A 22,280-nucleotide genomic window follows, 5' to 3' on the forward strand; every position below is an offset into this window, starting at 1 on the left:
ATCTTGATGAATGAATAAAAAAGTCTCTCTGATTGGTTGTGAGATAGGGAGCCAGGATTAGAGTACAAAAGAAACATCTGAATTTTGGACTTCTTTATGAATTATGTTTATCTCAGCCAAGTTCTGCTTTATCTCTCTGAACTCAATCTCCTCAATCTAAAGTGAGGTAACATGTCCACAGGACTTATTACCAAGATCAAATGATAGTATTTATAAAAATGCTTTGAAAATATAAGGCATTATGTATCTGTACTGAAATGGCCTTCTTTTCCTACTGAGATTGAGAAGGGACAGTCTTAATCCCATTCCCCAAAAAGTTTTGGTTAATACAATATGCGTATTCAACAGATATTTACTAAATTCAGAAACATTAGCATTATTAAGCTCAGGATATACCTAAATAAACTGAAGAGCCCTAAATATCTGCCATTAAAACAAACAAAAGCATTCACTTAATATTTTATGCTTACCTCTAGCTGCTTTTACATTAAATCTTAATCTTCTTAATGCCTCTTCTGTATCAAAATTGCATTTAACCAACTCATATAAAGCCTAGAAAAATAAAAGGCTTCAATACACATACACGATCTGGACTATGAAGAATTCCAGTGCTACAATTTCTTAAGATGGTAAAGACTTTCAGAAGCCACTGTTTGTTTTCATCCTAAGTCTAGTGAATGCAACACATAGAATGCCAAGGAAAAACAAATTCAATCCTGACAGCTGCTCTAAATATGCAGAAAACAGGGCAAGTAAACACACTAACTTGGTAGCTATAGTATCCCAGTTATTTCAAGATTAAAAAAAAACATCTTTATAAATCACAATCCCTTCTTTGTTGTTTTTTTGAGTTTTTATTCTAAGATGATTTTAAACATAAGGGAAAAAAACATTTATAAAAAAGGCAAAACTTAACAGTGCCATCAGGTTCATGTGTATAACAGCATTATCCTAGAAGAACCCCAACTTGACAATATCCACAGCTTCTCACAGATAGCCAATGGAATTTCAAAAAGTCTAATAAGAAGTATATAAAGTCAAAATGAAAACAAAGGGTTTTTTTGTTTGAGAACAAGTCATAGCAATTAAGTGAATATGGTTACACTGGATATTTTTTTATGCTGTGGATGGTGTCATAATTCCAGGAGAAAGAACAGCACTGAATGAAAATGACAGCATTTATAATTACTTTGGGAAAATTCTAAGTTATTTTTTATTCATATACCTGTTCATTGTCTTTTATGTGAGATCCTTCAGGAATTGCTTCTACACCTTTCTCATCACCTGTTCTTCTAGAGGCATCCTTAAGAAATGCAATTACTTTATCTTCTGGTAAATACTCAGGGTCCCACAAGAGCTGATCATCATTTTCATATACTAAATTGGTAAAATAAAATGTTAAAAAATTGCCAAAAATTTATATAATTTGTGTTAAAATATATGACTGAACAAATAACTCATACCTAGAAAGCCAAATGTGAGAAAAGGTGTGGTATTACTACTTGCCTGAATTCTTTCTTGGACAATATTTATTCCCTAGGGGAATTAAGCAATCTAAACAGAGAGCTATATACTGACTTTATACACTCTTCTGATCCAGTCTAACTTAGTTTGAGTTTATCCAATTCCAAGCTCTCTCAGTTTCAGAATATCACCTTTGCCACTTACTACTTATATGACCTCGGACAAGTTACTCTTTTCTCTACCTCATCTGTAAAATGAGGTAACAGCAAACTTACCACATAAAAGTGTGAGGATTTAAGGCACTTTAAAAACAATTCTGGCACACACTATGGTTCAAAGAATGTTATTTTTTAAAAGAGTTGTCTAGAAGAATGTCCATCAAATGTTTACTTATTTCTAAGTGGTGGGATCTGGGCTAATTTTTACTTCCTTTTCTGTATTTTTCTATAATGACAGAAAATAGATTTAATGAGTAGGAGTCTTTTTTTTTTTTTTTAGTGCTGCATGGTGGAGTCACATTTCATTCTTTTTCCATTTGAGTATCCTGTTATTGTAGCACCATTTGTTGAATTTTTTGTTTGGTTGGTTTTGTTGGTTTCTTTGTTTGGAAAGCGTATGGGCCAGGAATCAAACCCGGGTCTCCCACATGGTAGGTGAGAATTCTACTACTGAACTACCCTCACACCTCCCTGAATCATTTAAAAAAAAACCACAGCCATTACATTTTTTAAGAAAGCCTTTAAGATTCATTTTAACTTCCATCATACTAAGATTAAAGCCTAAATCTCACCAAAATCTAAAAAGGTATAAGGCGGGAGGAGGATCTAAAAAGAGCATTGTGGAATCTTAGTGGTAAGATGAAAATACAGACAAAACTGAGAACCACCACAAAATAGAAAAAATACCAAGAATATGGTGCTACAACAGGTAACGGAAGAAAGTATTTCAAGGAGTAACAGAATGGTGGTGAATTGTTAAGCAACAAGGAGGAAAAGGAAAAAGGTATGCTGGATTAATAACAAAGAGCGAATGTTGTGAGAACTATCGTAGGTTCTTAACTAGTAGAGAGTAAATGAAAGATGAAGAAATAGTAAGCAGAAAATTTTTGAAGATTTTGGTTGTGGTAAGAGAGAGAAGGCTATAGCTGGAGAAGAAATAGAGTTGAAGAAAGTTTTCATGCTGTTGTGAAGATAGGCAATATAAGCATTTCAATGCCAATGGGAAGGAGCCAGCTTGAGATAGACACTGAATTTAAGAGACAATGTGTAACTGGTAGCATTTCTTTTATATGCCAAGGAATTACAGCTAGTTAAGGATCTTATATGTACCAGGCACTATGCTAAGGGATGTCACATCAGTTACATTTTCCCCTACTACCACCACACACTTCAATATTTTTCCAGGTCCCAGGGAACAATCTATTATCATCTGCTTTCCAAAGTAGATGTTGTTTAAAGATGCAGCTCAAAGGATACAATCTTTACAGGTGTTTCCTTAGTAAATCTTATTCCTCATTCCTTTTCTAACCTGCTGGTACAATTATAGTGAAATTCTAAATTGTAAATAAAATAAAACCCCTATGATAAAGTGAATTTGGATCTATTGTTATTGATTTGTTTTGTGCTTAGCCTTTATTCTCTACAGGTTTACTATATTCTTATATTCTTGGGGTATGGAGTGAGGGGTAGACAAGGTCATACAGGGAAACTCTGACTCAGAAAACAGGCAATGGAGGGTGGATCTCCAAGTACCCAATATGTTCCCCCAGTTACATATCCCATACTGGGCCTATAAAACAGGCACAAACTACCCAGGAAATTTTCTAGAATAAGTGATATTGTCCCGGAAGTCCCCAGCAGCCACAAGATACAGAGATGTCCTTATTAAAAGCTGAGGAGAGAGCAGGCATCAAATGACAAGCCAGACCCTAGTATTGTGGCCAGCTAGCCAGGTAGGTTGATGCCATTATTTAATTAAAAACTTTGGAACAGTATAAAACTTCATTTTATGTAATTATACCATACTGAATAATGATTACTCAGTGACAACAATTAGTATTTCTAAAGAGAAATAAGCCACACCGCTTGTAGTAGTTCCAGAAACAGACCAACTTGTTTTCTGAGTCTATTTTCTAAATAAAATATGCAGTACAGTTGTTTTTACTCAAATGTTGTGGAATGACTGAAATGTCAAGAAAATAAGAAATTCAAAAGAAACCACCGCTATAACACACACTAAAAAAACAAGGGAAAAAGAACTTCTATAAATACAGTGTAAAGAAAATTCTCTATAATAGCAAAAAAAAATTACTCTTTATACATTTTATTCTAAATGAACTCCCAACCCTGAATATTAGAACTTTTAAAAAGGAACCATAAATATATTCACCTTGTATCAGATATATCTTATTATCTTATATAATTAAGAGGTCTTATTAATTATATCTTACAGGATTAAGACAGATATTTTATTAATTATACACAAAAGATAATTTACATGCAATTATAAATGAGTAAAACTTCAGAAAGCAGTTCACCTAGTATGGGTTAGCATGTCATCTGGAGCCAGGGTGGTCATGTTAAAAATGTAGATTACGACCTAGCAGGTCTGTGATGGGACCCCAGATTATGCATTTCTCACAAACTCACAGGTAAATCAGATGGTGCTAATCGGAGTGCGAAAAGCACTGACATAGTTCATCTCAGCTATCTAAAGTCCATTTTATTATCCAGAATACAGTTAGAAAAACCAGAATTCATCAAATTAAGCTTGTCAAATAAACAAAATGCATTCTCAAAATAATTTCAAAGTCCCATTGTGTGTGTGTGCATGAGGGAAGTGGGAGAGGACTACTATACATTCTGGCCATAGGAAAAAAGCTGATATAGAAAACAGACCACAACCACAACAAAACTATATACACAATTTTTAATTTGGGAAATTAATTCCTAATTCTATTTATTAACTGGTAGTTTCACTAAAGAAATAACAATGTTATTCCATGTTTAATGCCAAAGTCAAAATTTAATCAATATATCACAAGGATGAAAATGCTGATCCATGTGATAATGGGCTACAGCAAAAACTGCCAAATTCCTAAAAAAGTCACACTGTGATTAATATGCACTTTAAATTGTCTACCTCAACTTTTCCTGTGTACAGTTTAAATGAACTGCCTATTTTGACAATACTATTATCAACTAAGGGTACTGCATTTGTTCGTTTTTCAGTAAATAACAATTAAAAATAATTTGTCAAAATGTTCATTAGGAAAAGCAATCTGCATGGGGCTTTCTTATTCACTGCTTCACAATTCCTAGCCATCATTTACTTACTTACAAGTAGCCCTTATAATTCTCAGTCTAGTCTAGGATTCTCAGAGTTGGCAATTGTTGGGGATTGAATCATGTTCTCCACAAAAGTCATATTCAAGCCACAGCCCCTGGTCTCTGGTGTAAAACCATTTGTAAATAAGTTCTTTGAAGACGTTATTAGCTAAGGGAGGCCCTTTAGCTAATAAGGGTGGGCCTTAATCCAAATGCTGAAGTATCTAAAAGCAAAGGAAGTATGCTGGGGAACAGCTGCAAGCTGGAAGTCAATGGGAAGGAATAAAAGACGTGGCCGTGTGCACTGCCATGTGACAGAAAAGCCAAGGACCAAGGACCACCTGCAGCCAGCCCAGGATACCATAGTTTTGGGGACAAAGCACCTCAATTTTGGAATTCTCCTACCTCAAAATGGTGAACCAATAAGTTTTTCTTGTTTTATTCCTCAGATTTTCAGAAAGTTATTGGCTGAGGTTCTCTTGGATATAAATGATAAAAACCCAATTCAATTAGCTTAAGCAATTGGGGACAAAGCACCTCAATTTTGGGATTTTCCTACCTCAAAATAGTGAACCAATAAATTTTTCTTGTTTTATTACTCAGATTTTCAGAAAGTTATCAGCTGAGGTTCTCCTGGATATAAATGATAAAAACCAAATTCAATTAGCTTAAGCAAAAAATAATTTATCTAATCTTGCCTGATTAGAAAGTTCTAGGCTGGAAGTTTGACTTCAAATGTAACTACGTTCTTGAAAACAGTGTCCCTCCCCTCTCTATCTTTTAGTGTCAGATAGGCTTGGATGGCTACTGGGAGTTATAGGCTTATGTTTTACATTATCTTTATAGATAGAGAATAAAAAAAAAACCCTGAGATCCCCCAAAATTGCAGCAATATCAATGACAGTGAAGATCTTAGTTTTGAGGTACTTTTTTATTATTAAAAATTACCCAAACGAAACGCTCTCCCTTCTGAGTCATCGAACAACTGACAAAGACATCCTGTAAAATCTTTTTTTATAAGGAAAGAAAACACTAATCAGTACTAACCCTTTCAGTTTTATTTCTAATAGTGTAGTGTGCATAACAGTTTCACATTAAGTTTGTGTGCAGAGGGTACCCTAAGTGGAGATTATTTCTGGGTATCCAGATAAAAGTTTGAATTTTGATTACAACCACAAATTCCAACTATAAACCTGATAAAGACCTTGTACCATAGCAACTCCTCCAAAGCCATATCATCTTGCTAAAAGTCAAGACTGATTCTCCTTAACAATCTAACATACTCAAATTCTCAAAATTACCTTTTTTTCCTGAAAAAAATTACAAATAGTTTCCAAAGTATGTTCAATTTGGGAATGTTAAACCAAAATTAAAAACATTAATAAATTTGAGGTTGTAATCATTTCAATATTCATTGTGATATCTGATAATACAAATATATTAAATAAGATTTTTAAAACTATCTTTAAATCTAATATTGATTTGCTATAAAACTTGAATGTTTTCCTAACGCAAACCTTACACACAAAATTTTCAAACACAGGCACTAGTCTTTCATATCCATGATTTAAATGAAATTTAATTAAAAAAAAAAAAAGCCGATCTTTCGATAAAGAACTTAATGGTGAACACATGCTAACCACTAAGTTACATCAAAGGAAAGCATTAACACTTGAAATTCAATTATGAAAATAAATATAAAGCCAACAGGTAATTTATTTTTGCATACAATTAGAATATATGCACAGAATTTCAATATAAGCATGGCTACTCCATAGTAATAGCTTTTATGTTCTTTTATGTTGCAGGAGTTGTATTCTCAAAATTCTCTTTTTTAATTTCTCTAATAGCTTTCATTGACATTAACTGTTTTAAAAATCTAAATTGTAAAGGTTTACAAAGGTTAGGTCCAGATTATTTAAAATAGAAAAAAGAAATAAAAGGTGAGGATGTTTCTACGTCACTTAGAAAAGGAAAAGCATAGACTTCTATGGAAAAATAGTAAAACATTTTTCTTATAGAAAACCAATGGGGAAACTTAGGTTGTCTAATACTTCATCACTTCTAAAGCATAAATTCAGCTATGTAACTTTACTCATAACCCACCTTTTTCATTTTCTTTGTATCTACAAATGCCAACTGGAATCTCTGCTTGAAACATGGAGCCCACCATAATCTCCTATTTTAAAAATAATATAAAATATTAGTAAGATCTAGTAACAGATTTTATATCCATTTTCTATCTTTACCATCTTCTTAGGTAAACTGTTCCTGGTTTCTAGGTCATAAAATATAGGTACAACTAGTTAACTAACTCAGGATGAATGAGTTAATAATAGATTAGTACTTGGATATGACTGGATGAAAATATTAGTAATAACGGGGTAAAAGACAACATAGAAATAGATAAAAATTTTACTTAAAAACCTGGAAAAAAGAAAAACAAATTCTTACAATTAATCAAGTAAGATAACTGCAAAATACTATGTGAAACAGAAAAGTCAAATTCAGGTATTTTTGAAATGTCTACACTCAGATAGTGTTTCTTAAAACATGGTCCCTGTACCAGCAGCCTGAGTGTCCCTTGGGATATTGTTAAAAATGCAAATGCTCAGGTCCCAGGGAAACCTACTGAATATGAAACCCTGGGGATGGAATTCAGCAATCTGTAGTTTAACAAGCCCCCCAGGTGATTCTGATGCACATTAGTTTAAAAACTAGAGCTTTAAGGTAAGGGAAACAATGAAAAGGATTTGTATATAAAGCTCAGTAAGGGCTGGACTGATTAAACTGCAAATCAAATGGATAAGCAGGTTAGTGTCTGATTTTCATTAAAACAATGCAAAATGACAAGAAACCTCCACTAAAAACAATCACATCTTGTTTTAGGAAATCTGACAATCAAAGCCATACAGTCAAATTACAGACTAGGGGAAGAAACTGGCTGTTCAGAAAGGCAACTGGAAATTACCCCTGATGAGACGTCTCAAAACATGGTGACCAAGACCATATGTACCTTTCTTTTGTATGGTGGCTAAATGTTAAAGAATAAATTTACTGGCATTTAAAGAATGAAGACTCAGCAGGAAAGGTATAAAATCAGTCTAGGACTTAAATCTAAAAAACTATTACGACCTGACGAGTTCTTCTCTCCTGTCATTAATCTGTCACCTCCATTGATGTTAGGATCTCATGTATAGTATAACCTCAAAGATGGGCTCTATGTAATGAAGTTACTGCTGCATATAAGAAAACCAGTCTTTCTCATGATCAGTTTTTTTCTTGTTTTTGCTTTGCATAGGCAGGCACTGGGAATTGAACCTGGGTCTCCAGCATGGCAGGCGAGGACTCTGCCACTGAGCCACTGTGGCCCACCCTCATGATCAGTTTTTTACAAAGAATATCATGTCTTTTAGTGTAACTTTTTCATTAAATCTACATCAACCCCCATAAGATTATTATTCCCGTTACTATATGTGAGGAAATGAACCTCAAAAAAATTAAGCAATTTCCATAGGACCACACAATTAGTAAGTTCTGGAGCTGTAACTTGAATTCTCACTGACTTTAAAGTTGTTTCTTCTACCTTGTTTTCTATAAAAATTCAATTTCATTTTATTAGTCTGAAAAAAATGAATCTCTGCATCCTGACAATTATTTTACAACAAAAATCATACCAAAATAAAACAATCTGGATTTACTGCGGCCCACTTTTATAAAGTTTTTCCTTTGGAAGGGACTACAAATACTGCCCCACAAGGCTTCACCTCTCTCAGACTCTCCACACTTAATCAAATACTCCACTGGATATTCCAGGATACAGAAACACATAATATATATTGGGGCGGCATGTACGTAAATTTGAGTATGTAGTGGAAATAGCAGTTTAAGGGCGGTCCCAAGGTTTCTAGTTTTTTTTTCATCTCAATTTCTGCATTGTGTAAGAATCAGGAAAAAACCAAACTGAAGAATACTTGTACAAATAGTAACTTCTGTGATCTTTATTTTCGGTCTTCAGTCTCATGGTTCATTTATCACTCATTCAAATTAACACATACTGCATGGTGCTAATTTCCCCTTACCGTTCTAACTCACACTGATGTCTTTCTTTTCTCCTGCAGTTCCTTTTATTGGTTTCATTCAACATTTAATAATCAGTTATATAATTTCTTTGATGGAGTCCCTCCAATACTAGAAAAACAAAAGCTTTGGGAGAAAAGGAACCCATGTCTCTTTATACCTATGCAAACAACAGGTATTGAGTCACTTACTGAACACAGAAAACTATGCCTCCCCAACTCTTTAGACTTCAGTCATGAATTATTAAAAGTTATCTGACTTTTGCTAGAGAGCACAATACATCTGTTTATCAGAATGACCTCTTCAGAAACCTGTAAGTACATCAATTTTGGCTGAAGTCCTGACTCCTTGGATAGTCCAGCCGAAGTTCATTAGAATATTTCATTCTTCCTATTAGTAGATCTGAATGAATGATCCCTCATTTTAATCAGTAAGAGGGTCAGTGCTTTTGTAAGTTTGTTCCAAGCATCCTTAAACCAAACAACTAAAAGGGGCTGGCCACGGTGGCTCAGCAGGCAGGGTTCTCGCCTGCCATGCCGGCTCTTGGGTTCTATTTCCAGTGCCTGCCCATGCAAAAAACAAACAAACAAAAAACTCCAGGCAGGTCTCAAAAGTATTAACTAATTTAATAATTAAACAATCATGACTTAAGTAAAAGATGCTTATAAATGCACAAAGTCCATTCAATTTGATATTTTGGACTATTCTGTTTTCTAAAGCAATGACTGTTTATATACTAAATTTAGAATTAGAACTAGGAAAAAGAAAAAAGCAATGAAATTTTTTTAAAAGAGAAGGGTCAGGTATCTATCAACAATAAATGACATCATTTCTTCTACAAAAACGATTTGCTTCAACCAATTTTACAAGATATTGGATAGAATTTCCAAAGAGGTCAGTTCCTTTCTAACAACTCAAAGTTCATTCCTCAATTTAAGTCTAGGTTTAGTTATACAGTGCTATACAATTTTACAATTCAAAAACATGACAATATACCTTTAGATTCATTTCAGAAATTAACTTATGTACAGTTATAGAGAAGCCCAAATCTGTTTCTACACGCAATATATTTATCAGTTGTAAGTACCAACATTAAATTCAATCATTTGGAGAATTTAATTTCTCCCTTTATAAAGTAATAAGGGATGGAAAAACTAGCAATCTAGATTACAAAGCAAAATTTACCCAATAAATATTCAAACCTCCACAACTGCTCCCAAAATATATATATATATATATAAAAGACATCATATGATTTTTATGAATATATGTTTCATATACAGCAAGAATCATGGTTGTTTTTTTTTTATACTTATTAGAACAAAAGTCTAATTCAGTACTACGTTTAGGACCAGATCAGAAATCTGGATTTCTACTCTAGGACTGAGTTCTGATTTGCTCAATCAAGTCAGATTCTTTCCATATCATTTTGTTTTATGAAATGATAAACACTTCTCTCACTTGGATGTATTAAGGGGAAGTCTGGACATATACCAAGCACTTACATACTACAAAAGGACTTATACATCAACTTTATTAATGTCTATAGTTAGGAAAAGAATCAACTATACTTGGATTTTTAATATTAATTTTTCTAAGTGTTGGGAAAATACCCTTCAAACTACCTTTTTCCAATCTTCTGATGGAATATAATCTTCATCTTCCTCAGATTCTTCTTCTATTTCACTGTCTATAATAGATAAGACAACAATACTATGAAATGACTGATTATCCAATTCACATCTATATATCTGTATATTATTTTTATATTTACCATCAAATATTTGGATAAAATAAAAGTTTTTTGCAGAGTTAGGCCAAAATGGTTCTAATCAAATAATTAATACTATCAATAAGGGGAAAAAAATCTCGATGAATTTTGTCTTTCTAGAACAATCCTGATCTTTGATATCTGTATTCTCATGAAATGATTTCCTACAAATACCTGAGGAAAAATTTTTGATTTAGAGTCAAGATAATCTGTTTCCTTTTTTTTTTTTTTTCACATGGGCAGGCACCGGGAATCGAACCTGGGTCCTTGGGCTTGGCAGGCAAGCATTCTTACCTGCTGAGCCACCATGGCCCGCCTGATAATCTGTTTCTAATCCTAATCCTGATACCAACAGCTTGGTGACAGAAGAAATCATAGAACTCCAGTTTCTTCACTTATAAAATGAGGATTTGGACAAAACTGGTTTCCAAATAGTGTTCTTTGGAACACTGAGGATTTTGAAGCACTACTTTGGAGATGCATTTGAAGGGAGGAATATGTATGAAGAGCTCCATTTTCCCAACCTCTCTTTTTACTCAGAGCACACAAGGTGCTGTTTGTTTACACTGTGGATAAGAATTTCTACAAAAAAAGGGTGGGAAATCTGAAAGCTATTAGATTTTCAGCATCTTCTGAAATCTAAATTTCTATCATGACACAAAGTTTAAAAGGACACTACCTAATAGAAATTAATTCTTCCTATGGAAAAGTTAACAGTTACCATATGCATCACTTCTATGCATACCATCACAATTGAAATAACAAGTATGAAAAACTGTTTCAAAGAGCAAAGAAGCCACTTAGAATCCCACTTTAAACTGAAAAGTAAACTTTGGCAATAGATCTGCTCTCTGTTTACTAAGAGAGATTCACCAATATATTTTTCCCAAATTTAAAATTAAAATTAGGGAATAGTCTTCTATGCATAATTACTCTCACCTTGAGTCAGACATTTCTTTAGAACTGAGAGCCAATGATTAGAGAAAGCAGTGCTTATGAATGCACCTAGAAAGTCTAAGCAAAGAAAGTAAAAAGTGAAAACTGAGAAAAGAGGAGAAATGAAAAAGGTGAACACACACAAAAAAACATTTAAAAGGATTAGAGTAAAAATAAATAAATAAATAAAAAGAACAAACCTAAAGCCAAGAAGGACAATGATGAAATTAGTATAGCATACTCACTGAAGCAGGGCCCTAGAACAAAATCACTTTACTGTTCAGAGAGATACAACAACAAAAAAGTCCTAGAATTTTAGGTAATAGAAAATAAAAATTATAGTTAAACTATAGCAACTAATGGCACTTACTTGTATCAAAATATTTACAACGACGGGGGCGAATTATTTCCTGGGCATCCTGAGAAGCAACAGACTGCGATGGATCATCATTGGAAGACTGAGTTTCATCCTCTTGACCGGATGAATCCTTTACATTCTCTTCCTGTGGAGTATGAATTAAACTTTTTCAAGATGTACAGAAAAGATTTACAGATAAAGGGTTACAGTATTCAAATTTTGTTCCAAATACTACTAGAAATCTAAAATGAATACATTAAATACAAGATAGTATTCTGGATTAGATACTGGAATAGGAAAAAGGACATTAATGAAAAAACTGGTAAAATCTGAACAGTATGTAATTTGCCAGCTAACTGTGCTGTACAGGACTGATTTCTTATAGCTTTCATAAATATACTATGGTTACATAAGATGTTAACAGAGAAAGTAGGGTGAAAAGTATACAGGAATTCTGTGCTCTATAACTCTTCTGTAAATCTAAAATGATTTCAAAATAAACCAAAACAAATGAATACAGAACTTTCTATGAGCTTTTATTACTTAAAAGACAATTAAGTTTTTTAGAAGTCAGTATACAGTATTTATAGAATAAGCAGTGAAAACCTTGTGTCTGATGTTCCTTTTATCTACGGAATGGACAGTTGAGTAAAACATATGAATCAAAAATAAATAATGGTAATGGAGAGGCTGGAGGGAACTGCCTGAAAATGTAGAGCTGTGTTCCAGTAGCCATGTTTCTTGAGGATGACTGAATAATTATACAGCTTTCACAATGTGACTTTGTGATTGTGAAAACCTTGTGTCTGATGTTCCTTTTATCTACCTTGTCAACAGATGAGTAGAACATATGGAATAAAAATAAATAATAGGGGGAACAAATGTTTAAAATAAATTTAGTTTGAAATGCTAATGAAAGCGAGGGGTAAGGGGTACGGTATGTATAATCTTTTTTTTTCCTGTTTTCATTTTATTTCTTTTTCTATTGTCTTTTTATTTCTTTTTCTGAATTGATGCAAATGTTCTAAGAAATGATGAATATGCAACTAAGTGATGATATTGTCAATTACTGATTACATATGTTAATGTTTTAGTTCATTTGTTAAATTTTTTTAAATTAATAAATAAATTTTAAATGAATAAATAATGGAACAAATGTTAAAATTTAAAAAAATATATCAGATAGATGGAAATACTAGTGGTCAGTGAGAGGGAGGGGTAAGGGTATGGTATGTATGAATTTTTTTTTTCTGGAGTGATGCAAATATTCTAAAGAAATGATCATGGTGATAAATACACAACTATGTGGCGATATTGTTGAGTCACTGATTGTACCCCATGTATAGAATGCTTCTATGTTAAGAATGTGAAAAAAAAAAGAAAGAAGGAAAAAGGCCACATTCACTGAGTGAATCAGACCCTTTCATTGTGGCCAGATTTGGTAAGTTTCCTAAGACACTGGTACCTGAGCCTGACCCAGGTCCCACAGCCCCCAAGGATTTCCGGTAATCCCACCAGTGGCAGATGGAACTAACAAGTAACAGAATATAAATGCTCAATCCCTCATTTTACAGAGCAGGGCATCAGGCTCAAACGGGACAGCTCAGTCACCCAGGTGATCTGCATGGCAAGTGTCATCCCTTGTCCATTCTGCTGCTCTTGCCCAGCAGGGCAGTGGGTGGCATGTAAAATCTCTGATGTGATTTTTCAAGATTAAATTAGTGGCTTTTCGCCTTATTTACAAAAGCAGTGCATATTCAAACAAACAAACAAAAAAGAATAAGCAGTGAAAAGAAATCTGGAACGATACAGACCAAACTGTTACCTTTCAGTAATAGATTACAGGGGACTTCCAATATTTATATTATATAATTCTATATACAAATTTTAAAATGAGAAAAAGTTAGATTTTAAACAGTGTAAATAAATATATTAATAACTTATAGCTTCAACAAGAATAAAGACTACAATCTTAAAAAATATATATATATAAATCTTACTTTATTTTCCCCACTACAGCCACTGTTGTCATCATTATCGACATCTTCATCATCTTCACCTTCTTCCTCCTCTTCTTCTTCCTCTTCATCTTCTTCAGGTAGTCGAACAGTACTATCATAACCATAAAGGCTGAGAAGTTCATGAATTGGCATGTCACCTTCCTAAATAAACCAAAACAAAAAGTTAATTTCTGAATTAGTAAAATTCCTAGGTTATAATTCAAAAGTCTATACAGTATTCATTCTATACATATGAACATGCCTAGAACTGCTATCAAAATTCTCAAATCATAAAAAGCAAAATTGAAAATATTCTGAAACCTAGGACAATTCCAGTCCTTTAAATATTTCTATTATGAGGCTGACCAATTCTAACTGCAAACAAAATCATTAAGCATAAAAAGTGACAGTGATTCACAATGGATAATTCTTTTGTGCAGTAAATTCAGTTTATGGATACTGGCAGTCAACTATGTGTGCATGCCCCTACTGAAGAGTACCATACTTTTGGGGTGGGCAAGGGATGCAGGACACAATAAACAATCCTTAAGGCCTAGATATATCCCTGCCTTGGATAAAATCGTATAAGGCTTAGACTAAACTGATTTTACATAAATTAGTTCAAGACAAGATTTTCTGTACTGTATACCCTAAATCCCAATTGATATAAACAGTAATGATATCCTGTAAAACAAATGTCCTTTATAATTTCTCTCTGAATAAAGACTAAAGATTAAATAAAACTTGGCTGATATACATTATATAAGGGCCACTGTCAGTCACCTGCTTCAGAGAATTTCACACTAACTTATATTACACCAAGTCTACATTATACCAGGTATGAAGGGGACTCCCTCAACTTATACTGAAACATCACAATAAAGTGGCAGTGTTTAATCCTATTAAAATATGTGTTAAAAGTATGGAAATGGGTAAGCAAAGAAAGAAAATTGTTGGTGAGGCACTGTGAATCTTCAGTTTGGGGTCACAGACCTCTTTTGAGAATCTTATGAATGATATATCAATGAGATTTACTGAGTGCTTATCATGTGCCAGACACAGTGCTAAGTGCTTTATCTGTATAATAACTGAAGCTTACTTATGTTAAGTAGTTCAAAGTCACGTACTGAGTAAGTAGTACAGTTAAGTTCTGAGCTTATACAGTCTGACTCACCACTTTATATTGGCCATACATACGTATGCATGTATAGTGCCTTCCTCAAAATTTTAACCTTAGGCTTAACTGTAAAACGTCCTAATGTAAAGTAAGAAGTGCTAGGTTGCTCGGTTATGAGGAATAAGTAAAATGGACATAGTATGATATGAATAAAAATACAGGAATATGAACTACTTGTATATCATACTTTAAGAAATAAATTGTCCAAGTGCTATAGCAAAAAAGAGGGGTGACCCTGCCTGCATAAATGAAAGGGAAGCTGGCTATAGGTGGAAAGAATGGGCTTTTCAGAAGACTAATAATATCTTAAATTAAATCAAGTCAACAGGGAAAGCTACCAAGCATTAATATTACTAAGATTGGACTGATGCTCATTTCCTGGCTACCGAGGAGGTGGTTCCCTCTACCTCATATCACAGGGTTAGTCATTTACAAGTGACTGATCATTCAAGATGGGGCCACTGGGTGAATGGACATAGTATTCTTATACCTGCTGTACCAACACACTTATGAAAGGGACAAAGTAGAAAAAGAGGTTGATTTCCGGCCAGGAAGGCCTAAGGGATCATATCCAGATTGGAGTGGAGAGACTGTTCCTAGGTAACCAACCTCTTGGGATAAGGGATTAACTAGATGACAAAACTATGGAGGTACTGAGGCAGTAAACTCTTCTTTACAATCTCCACACTGGAATTTCTTTTGTGTCTATATAATTCATGTTGTGGTATCCCTCAGAAAATACTCAATCTCTCACAATTTAATCTTTATTCTTTAAACTCTGGAAATTCACTGGGTAGAATGTATCTAGCACCTTAAATACAAAGATACAGCTTATTTATAACTCCTCTTCTCCCAAATGGACTGCTACAATTGTGCACATTCACAGCCTTTGTTTTTTTTTAGTCTTTTTCTCTTTTTTTTTCGTGCATGGTCCGGGAATCAAACCTGGGTCTTCTGCAGGGAAGGTGGGCATTCTAACCACTGAACAACCCATGCACCCCACAGTCTCTAAGTTTTAAGAGTACATTTGAAAATCACAGCTAAATGTGAGTATTGCTATTTATAACCAACAAAAGCCTTTTTACTATAAGAATGATTATGATATCCCTTCTGTCATAATAAAATTTAATCTGTATATTTTAATCCCATTAAAACACTTAAAGTATCTCTTATACTGATAAAAGTACATGGATGCAAATGAAGCAACATAGAAGCTTCTTTCAAAAGCTACAGTATTACCTAATTGTAATGTAATTATGTTAAAATACTGAATGAAGCTGCATCTGAGCTATAGTTTTTTGGTTTTTTTTCTTATATATTTTTGTACTTTTTATTTTTATTTTCTCTCTATATTATCATTTTATTTCTTTTTCTGTTGTCTTGCTATTTCTTTCTCTAAATCGATGCATATGTACTAAGAAATGATGACCATATACCTATGTGATGATATTAAGAATTACTGATTGCATATGTAGAATGGAATGATTTCTAAATGTTGTGTTAGTTAATTTTTTTTAATTAATAATAAAAAAAAAGCTACAGTATTCACTGAAATAATTTTAGAACTCAAATTTAATGAACTTAAAACCACAGGTTATGCAGTTATTGAGAACTCTGAAGGAATCAACTGTCAAGAGTTATGCCACAATTACATCAAAAGCCCTTTTCATACAACCAGAGTGCCAGGTGAAAATACCTTAACAATTACTACAATAATTAATATTTAGTCACAGAAAAGCTATACAGTAATCAACTTGATAAAATGTTGTTTATACTTTAATTAAAACCAAAACTATGATTTGGTTTATACTTAAAGAGTTTATAATTACAGGAAATTCAACATATTGGCCCTGAATTAGTTTGGTTTTAGGTTTCAGATGAAAACACTGGTGATTATATGCTCCTTACACATAAGGCTTAATTGTTTCTGGGAGAAGTTAAAAAGTATCTTATCTGAGAAGGTACGAAACTGCCTGGTTAAAAATTATGATAAAGGGTGGGTTCCACTGTCTTTCTCCTTTCTTTATCCTCTCTATATAACTGCTTTAATTACTTTTTCCTAAAGAGTTGATCGAAAATAAATTTGAGGGGCTGCAGAAGGACACAGGAGAAAGAAAGGGAAAATAGGAAAAGACAATGATGTGTCCAAAATTTTAGTAAAGCCCATTAGTAATTTTGTACCAATTAAATGTATTAGAGCCCATATTGTGAAACAGAAGAAAACAGTAACCATTCTATCTCATAACCAATTAAATTACATTTCATCATCTCCTCTTGCTAATTAGTCCCATTAATGTAGAATACGGTAAAATGATTAGATTATCCTCCTTCACCTTTTATCCCATGGATGGGTTATTAAAAAGCAGGTAAGTATGCCTGAAGTAGTATGTTACTGTGAATATTGGCAGATAATTGAAAATAACTACCTTTCCACTTCAGGAATATATGAAGTGACTATAACTGCTAAATCAATTGTTTCCCTTGATGTTCATCTAAGTTCTGAATCATTCAAGCAAGTTATCCCTGTCTTTTAAATAGTTTTCCAGTCCCTTACTTTTAAAAAATAGTTCTGATTCCATGTTCTTTATGTGCTTTTTTAATACCTTCTTGAGAGGCTTTTGTGATAACCAACTATGCATCCTTACCACTAAGATCAATTCTGTTCTCTGGCTCAAAATAAATACTGAATTGCTTAAGCACTGCTGGTTAAGTCAGCTTTAGTCACTGACTTATTCCACAATGCCTAAGCAAAAATGGGATCAACACAAGATTGGACCACATATTAACAAGACTCCTTTTTAAGTTCTTTAAATGTTCTGGATTTAAGTTCTGAAACAAAATAATCTTCTATTACTAAAAAAGTATAAGCATTCATTTTTCAATATTATATATTCCAAATCCTTAAAGACTAGTACTATGTCCTATTTATTTCTTATATTCTTTTTATTACAGAATACTGCATAGCACATGCATGATAGTGTTATTAGAGCACACCAGATTCATCTACCCTTTATCCATTCACTTATTTAATACTTTTTTTGAGTGATCACTATTGTAAGGCATTATGAAATAACTGGTGAATAAGAGACATGTTATCTCCCCATGAAACTTACAGTCTAATGAAGGATACAGACAATAAATTAAACATACAATTATAAAATATGTATGTTATAAAGAAAGCATTGAATATACTGGACTTGGTGATAAAAAAGAAAAGCCACTTGGACAGGAAAGATATTCTGAAGAGGCTACACTAAGTACAGACTTAAGAAGTCAATAAATGTACAAATTTAAAAAACATTTTTGCATGAGGAAGAACAAAGGAATGTCATTACTGCAGGGTGCTGAAAATAGATGGTAATTAATATTTTAAAATTTTACCTTATGTGGGAGACTAAAGCAAAAAATGTTTATTTGGTACAAAATTTATATTTTGACTAGTGCATTTCCTAATACAACTTATATAGACAGCTTAATTGAACACCATAAGTACATGGAACCTTGAATAGAACATGAGATTTTGTTGGTTTGTCCATAGTGATGCACTGATAAATTCCAGAGCGATTTGAACAGTGAATAAAAAAGTATTTGCAAAGTCCCCTTCGGGGAATGGTGAGAAAGGGGGAAAATTCAACTTCCCCAAGTTGAATTCTTGATATTCTCACAAGCAGTGCAGACAATCAAAGCTATAGGCTGAGCCCCCAATCTTGGGGTTTGTTCATATGAAACTTAACCCCATAAAGGATAGGTCAAGCCTACTTAAAATTAGGCCTAAGTGTCACCCCCAAGAGAACCTCTTTTGTTGCTCGGATGTGGCTGCTCTCTCCAGCCAACACAACGAGCAAACTGACCACCCTCCCCCTGTCTACGTGGGAAATGACTCCCAGGGGTGTGGACCTTCCTGGCAACATGGGATAGAATCCTGGAATGAGCTGAGACTCAGCATCAGGGGACTGAGAAAACCTTGACCAAAAGGGGAAAGAGTGAAATGAGACAAAATAAAGTGTCAATGGCTGAAAAATTCCAAACAGAGTAGAGAGGTTATCCTGGAGGTTATTCTTCCGCATTAAATAGATATCACCTTGTTAGTCAAGATGTAGTGGAGAGGTTGGAGGGAATTGCCTGAAAATGTGGAGCTGTGTTCCAGTAGCCATGTTTCTTGAAGATGATTATATAATGATATAGCTTTCACAATGTGACTGTGTGATTATGAAAACCTTGTGTCTGATGCTCCTTTTATCTACCTTATCAACAGATGAGTAAAACATATGGAATAAAGATGAATAATAGGGGGAACAAATGTTAAAATAAATTTAGAGTGAAATGCTGGTGATCGGTGAGGGGGAGGGGTGGGGGGTAAGATATATATGAATTATTTTCTGTTGTCTTTTTCTTTCTTTTTCTGAATTGATGTGAATGTTCTAAGAAATTATCATGATGATGAATATGCAACTATATGATGATATTGTGAATTACTGATTATATATGTAGAACGGAATGATCAAAAGTAACGTATGTTTCCATTTGGTGTATTTTGGTATTTAAAAAAAAATTAAAAATTAAAAAAAAAAGATAAGAAGTCAACCTTGAGAATAACATACCAGAGAGTGAGAATGAGATGAAAAGCCATGCAACAGGAAGAAATTGGCTTACCTACAAAGTAAAAGAAGCTAGTATGGGTATAGCATGCCAGAGACAGTGTAGTACATAGATGAGGGGCCATTATCATGCAGGTGGCCCTGCTGGCCAAATTAAGGATTCTGGATTTTCTTCTGGCATAATGGAAAGCCACTGATGAGTTATGACTAGAAGGTTCACATAAAATGATTTACATTTTGAAAAGATCACCACAGCTGTTGTGTGGAAAAAAAAATATTAGAGGGAAGGAAGAAATTGGGAAACCAGTCACAAAGCTACTGTAACAGTTTAGAATCAATGGTAACTGAGGTTAGAGGAGTGGCAGCAGAGATGGAACAAATATGAAAAAAAAGATCTTTAGTTGGTAGAAATGATAGGCCTAATTTAGGAACTGGATATTGGGAACAAAGGAAGATGTCTGGTTTCTGACTTAGCAACAGAATGGATGGTTGTACCATTTTTTAGAAATGGGACAGTAACAGGGAGAGGGAGAACAACAATCAAAAGCTCTGCTTGGGACATTTGAAATTAGAGGTATCTGTTAAGATACCCAAGCTAGATGTCAAGCAGGTGACAGGATAAACAAAACCTGAGACAGGAAATAGGTTAATGCTAGAAATTTAATTAAACCATACTGAGCATATGGACACTGTGGAAACAGATTAGATCACCTAATTTAGTAATATTCAAATCTGGTGTATATATTGTTCAAACCTGCCTAATGAAGGTTTACATTTGAGCCCTACTCAGATACTGACTTATTGTATCTGGAAAGAGACACAGGAAACCACATTTCTTAATAAATTCCATGGACGATTCTGATACATTTTGAGGAGCAATGACAGAGCAAGAGACAAAAAGAAAAGGAGGTCTAGAATGGGGGACTGGGAAATGCCAACATTTAGACAATGGATAAAAAGTCTGGAAATGTTACTGAATAGCAATAGCCAAAAAAGAGGAAAAACTTCAGAGGTTAAGAAAAAGAAGGGAATGGTAATTGTGTTGAATACTACTGAGAATAAAAAAGTAAAGAGAAGAAAGTGGCCAATGGATATGACAATGGAAGTCACTGGTCATTCTGATAGGTCACACTGGTAGGAGACAATGCAGAATAATAAAGTGTATGAGAAGTGAGGAAGAAGACAACTCTTCAGAAATTTTGGCTGTGAAGAGGTGTAAACAAAAGGTGCAGTGATTAGCGGAGGACATAGGTGTATGAGAGGACATTTAGGATGCTCTGAGTCTACTTTTTACACACAGCTGTGATAAAACTAAACATCTGAATTTCATTATTTCACATAAAGTTATTCTCTTTTTAAAGTAATACCTTCCATTTCAACTTTAAATATCCCACAAATTACCACATAGAATTTTAGTACTGTCTATATATACCAATAACTTCCAAAAAAAACAGGTAGAGAACCAAAATGTCAACTTTTTCCTCTCTCCACAAGTTAAAATCTCTTTATCTTCTAGCTCTTAATGTTATTTACCCTTGCAAGATCCTCTATTTCAGAACTGAAGTTTGTTTCTCCTTCCATCATTTCTTCCTCTTCTAATGTCCGTTCATCATCAAAATCATGAACCAGCATATCAGCTGATGGATCAAATTCATGGTCATCTGATGTTGCTGAACCTCCTGTAAAGAATATTTTTAAAAGTCTGGTAAACCAAATTAAACTTACTTACTAATATTATGTATATACTATGCGTGAAGCTAAACATGTCAAATCAAAGTGTGGAGAAAAAGCTATACAAAGCAAGTATTACTAAAAAATTCTTACCTTCATCATTCAAAAAAAAAAAAAACCACAAAAACACAAAACTCTAAGGATTTTTTCTGCCCTGACCCACCCCTACATATTTAGTTACAGTGACAATACTGGTAGATAAGTGGGGTTGGGGAAGTGTGTGTGTATGTGTGTGATGTATGAGTGTGGAGGGGGGGGCTTGTCGCTATAAAAAAGTTATTAATTTTCTAAAAATAAAATAAGTTGCAAACAATAAATGGTCATATCAAATAAGAATGATCTTTTTTGGTGGGGGAAGAATCAGAATATTAAGACCTGATGAGTATGAAACCCTCTGGCTCCTGAGAAGAATACAGTCATGAGAAACATACACTCATCTGAATATATGATCAAGTAAAAATACAGCTGTACTAGAAGATTATTTTTCTATCAGTACTGCCATTAAAATAGTCTAATATTTGGGTAGCTATCCTTAACTTGACTTAAATGTAAAATAACTTATAGAGTGTAAAAGCAGACAGAATGTATTAAGATTGTATTCAGAACACTTATTAAAAGAATTAAAAATAATCCAGTAGGTAGCTGAAATGTAAACTAAACTATTTTGAATCTGATGGCGGGGAAATAATGCTGTACTCCAGAATGAAGACTTGTAGTAGTAGAATACAAATGCTGGTCATACATATTCTGTAAAACATGTCCACATTTGGTTACTACTAAACCTGGACTTAAAATTTAAAATACTATTATTTACAATAAATGGATGGGTTACTTAATAT

The 22,280-nt window shown here is 33.6% G+C and overlaps 1 protein-coding gene across 14 annotated transcripts in view; it reads right to left on the minus strand.

Annotated features, from left to right (window-relative positions):
• MIER1 (MIER1 transcriptional regulator) overlaps positions 1-22,280 on the minus strand; it is a 53,201-nt gene that overhangs the window by 13,234 nt on the left and 17,687 nt on the right. For all 14 annotated transcript variants that reach the window (XM_077120664.1, XM_077120665.1, XM_077120666.1 and 11 more), the window contains 7 exons: positions 21,244-21,389; positions 13,936-14,097; positions 11,948-12,080; positions 10,496-10,560; positions 6,897-6,969; positions 1,226-1,377; positions 471-552 (listed from right to left, as the gene is read on the minus strand). In XM_077120664.1, the coding sequence (XP_076976779.1) occupies positions 471-552; positions 1,226-1,377; positions 6,897-6,969; positions 10,496-10,560; positions 11,948-12,080; positions 13,936-14,097; positions 21,244-21,389 (813 nt within the window). The remainder of the gene's footprint in view (positions 1-470; positions 553-1,225; positions 1,378-6,896; positions 6,970-10,495; positions 10,561-11,947; positions 12,081-13,935; positions 14,098-21,243; positions 21,390-22,280) is intronic.

The sequence above is a fragment of the Tamandua tetradactyla genome, chromosome 11 (genome assembly GCF_023851605.1).
Source record: "Tamandua tetradactyla isolate mTamTet1 chromosome 11, mTamTet1.pri, whole genome shotgun sequence".
Lineage (NCBI taxonomy): Eukaryota > Metazoa > Chordata > Mammalia > Pilosa > Myrmecophagidae > Tamandua > Tamandua tetradactyla.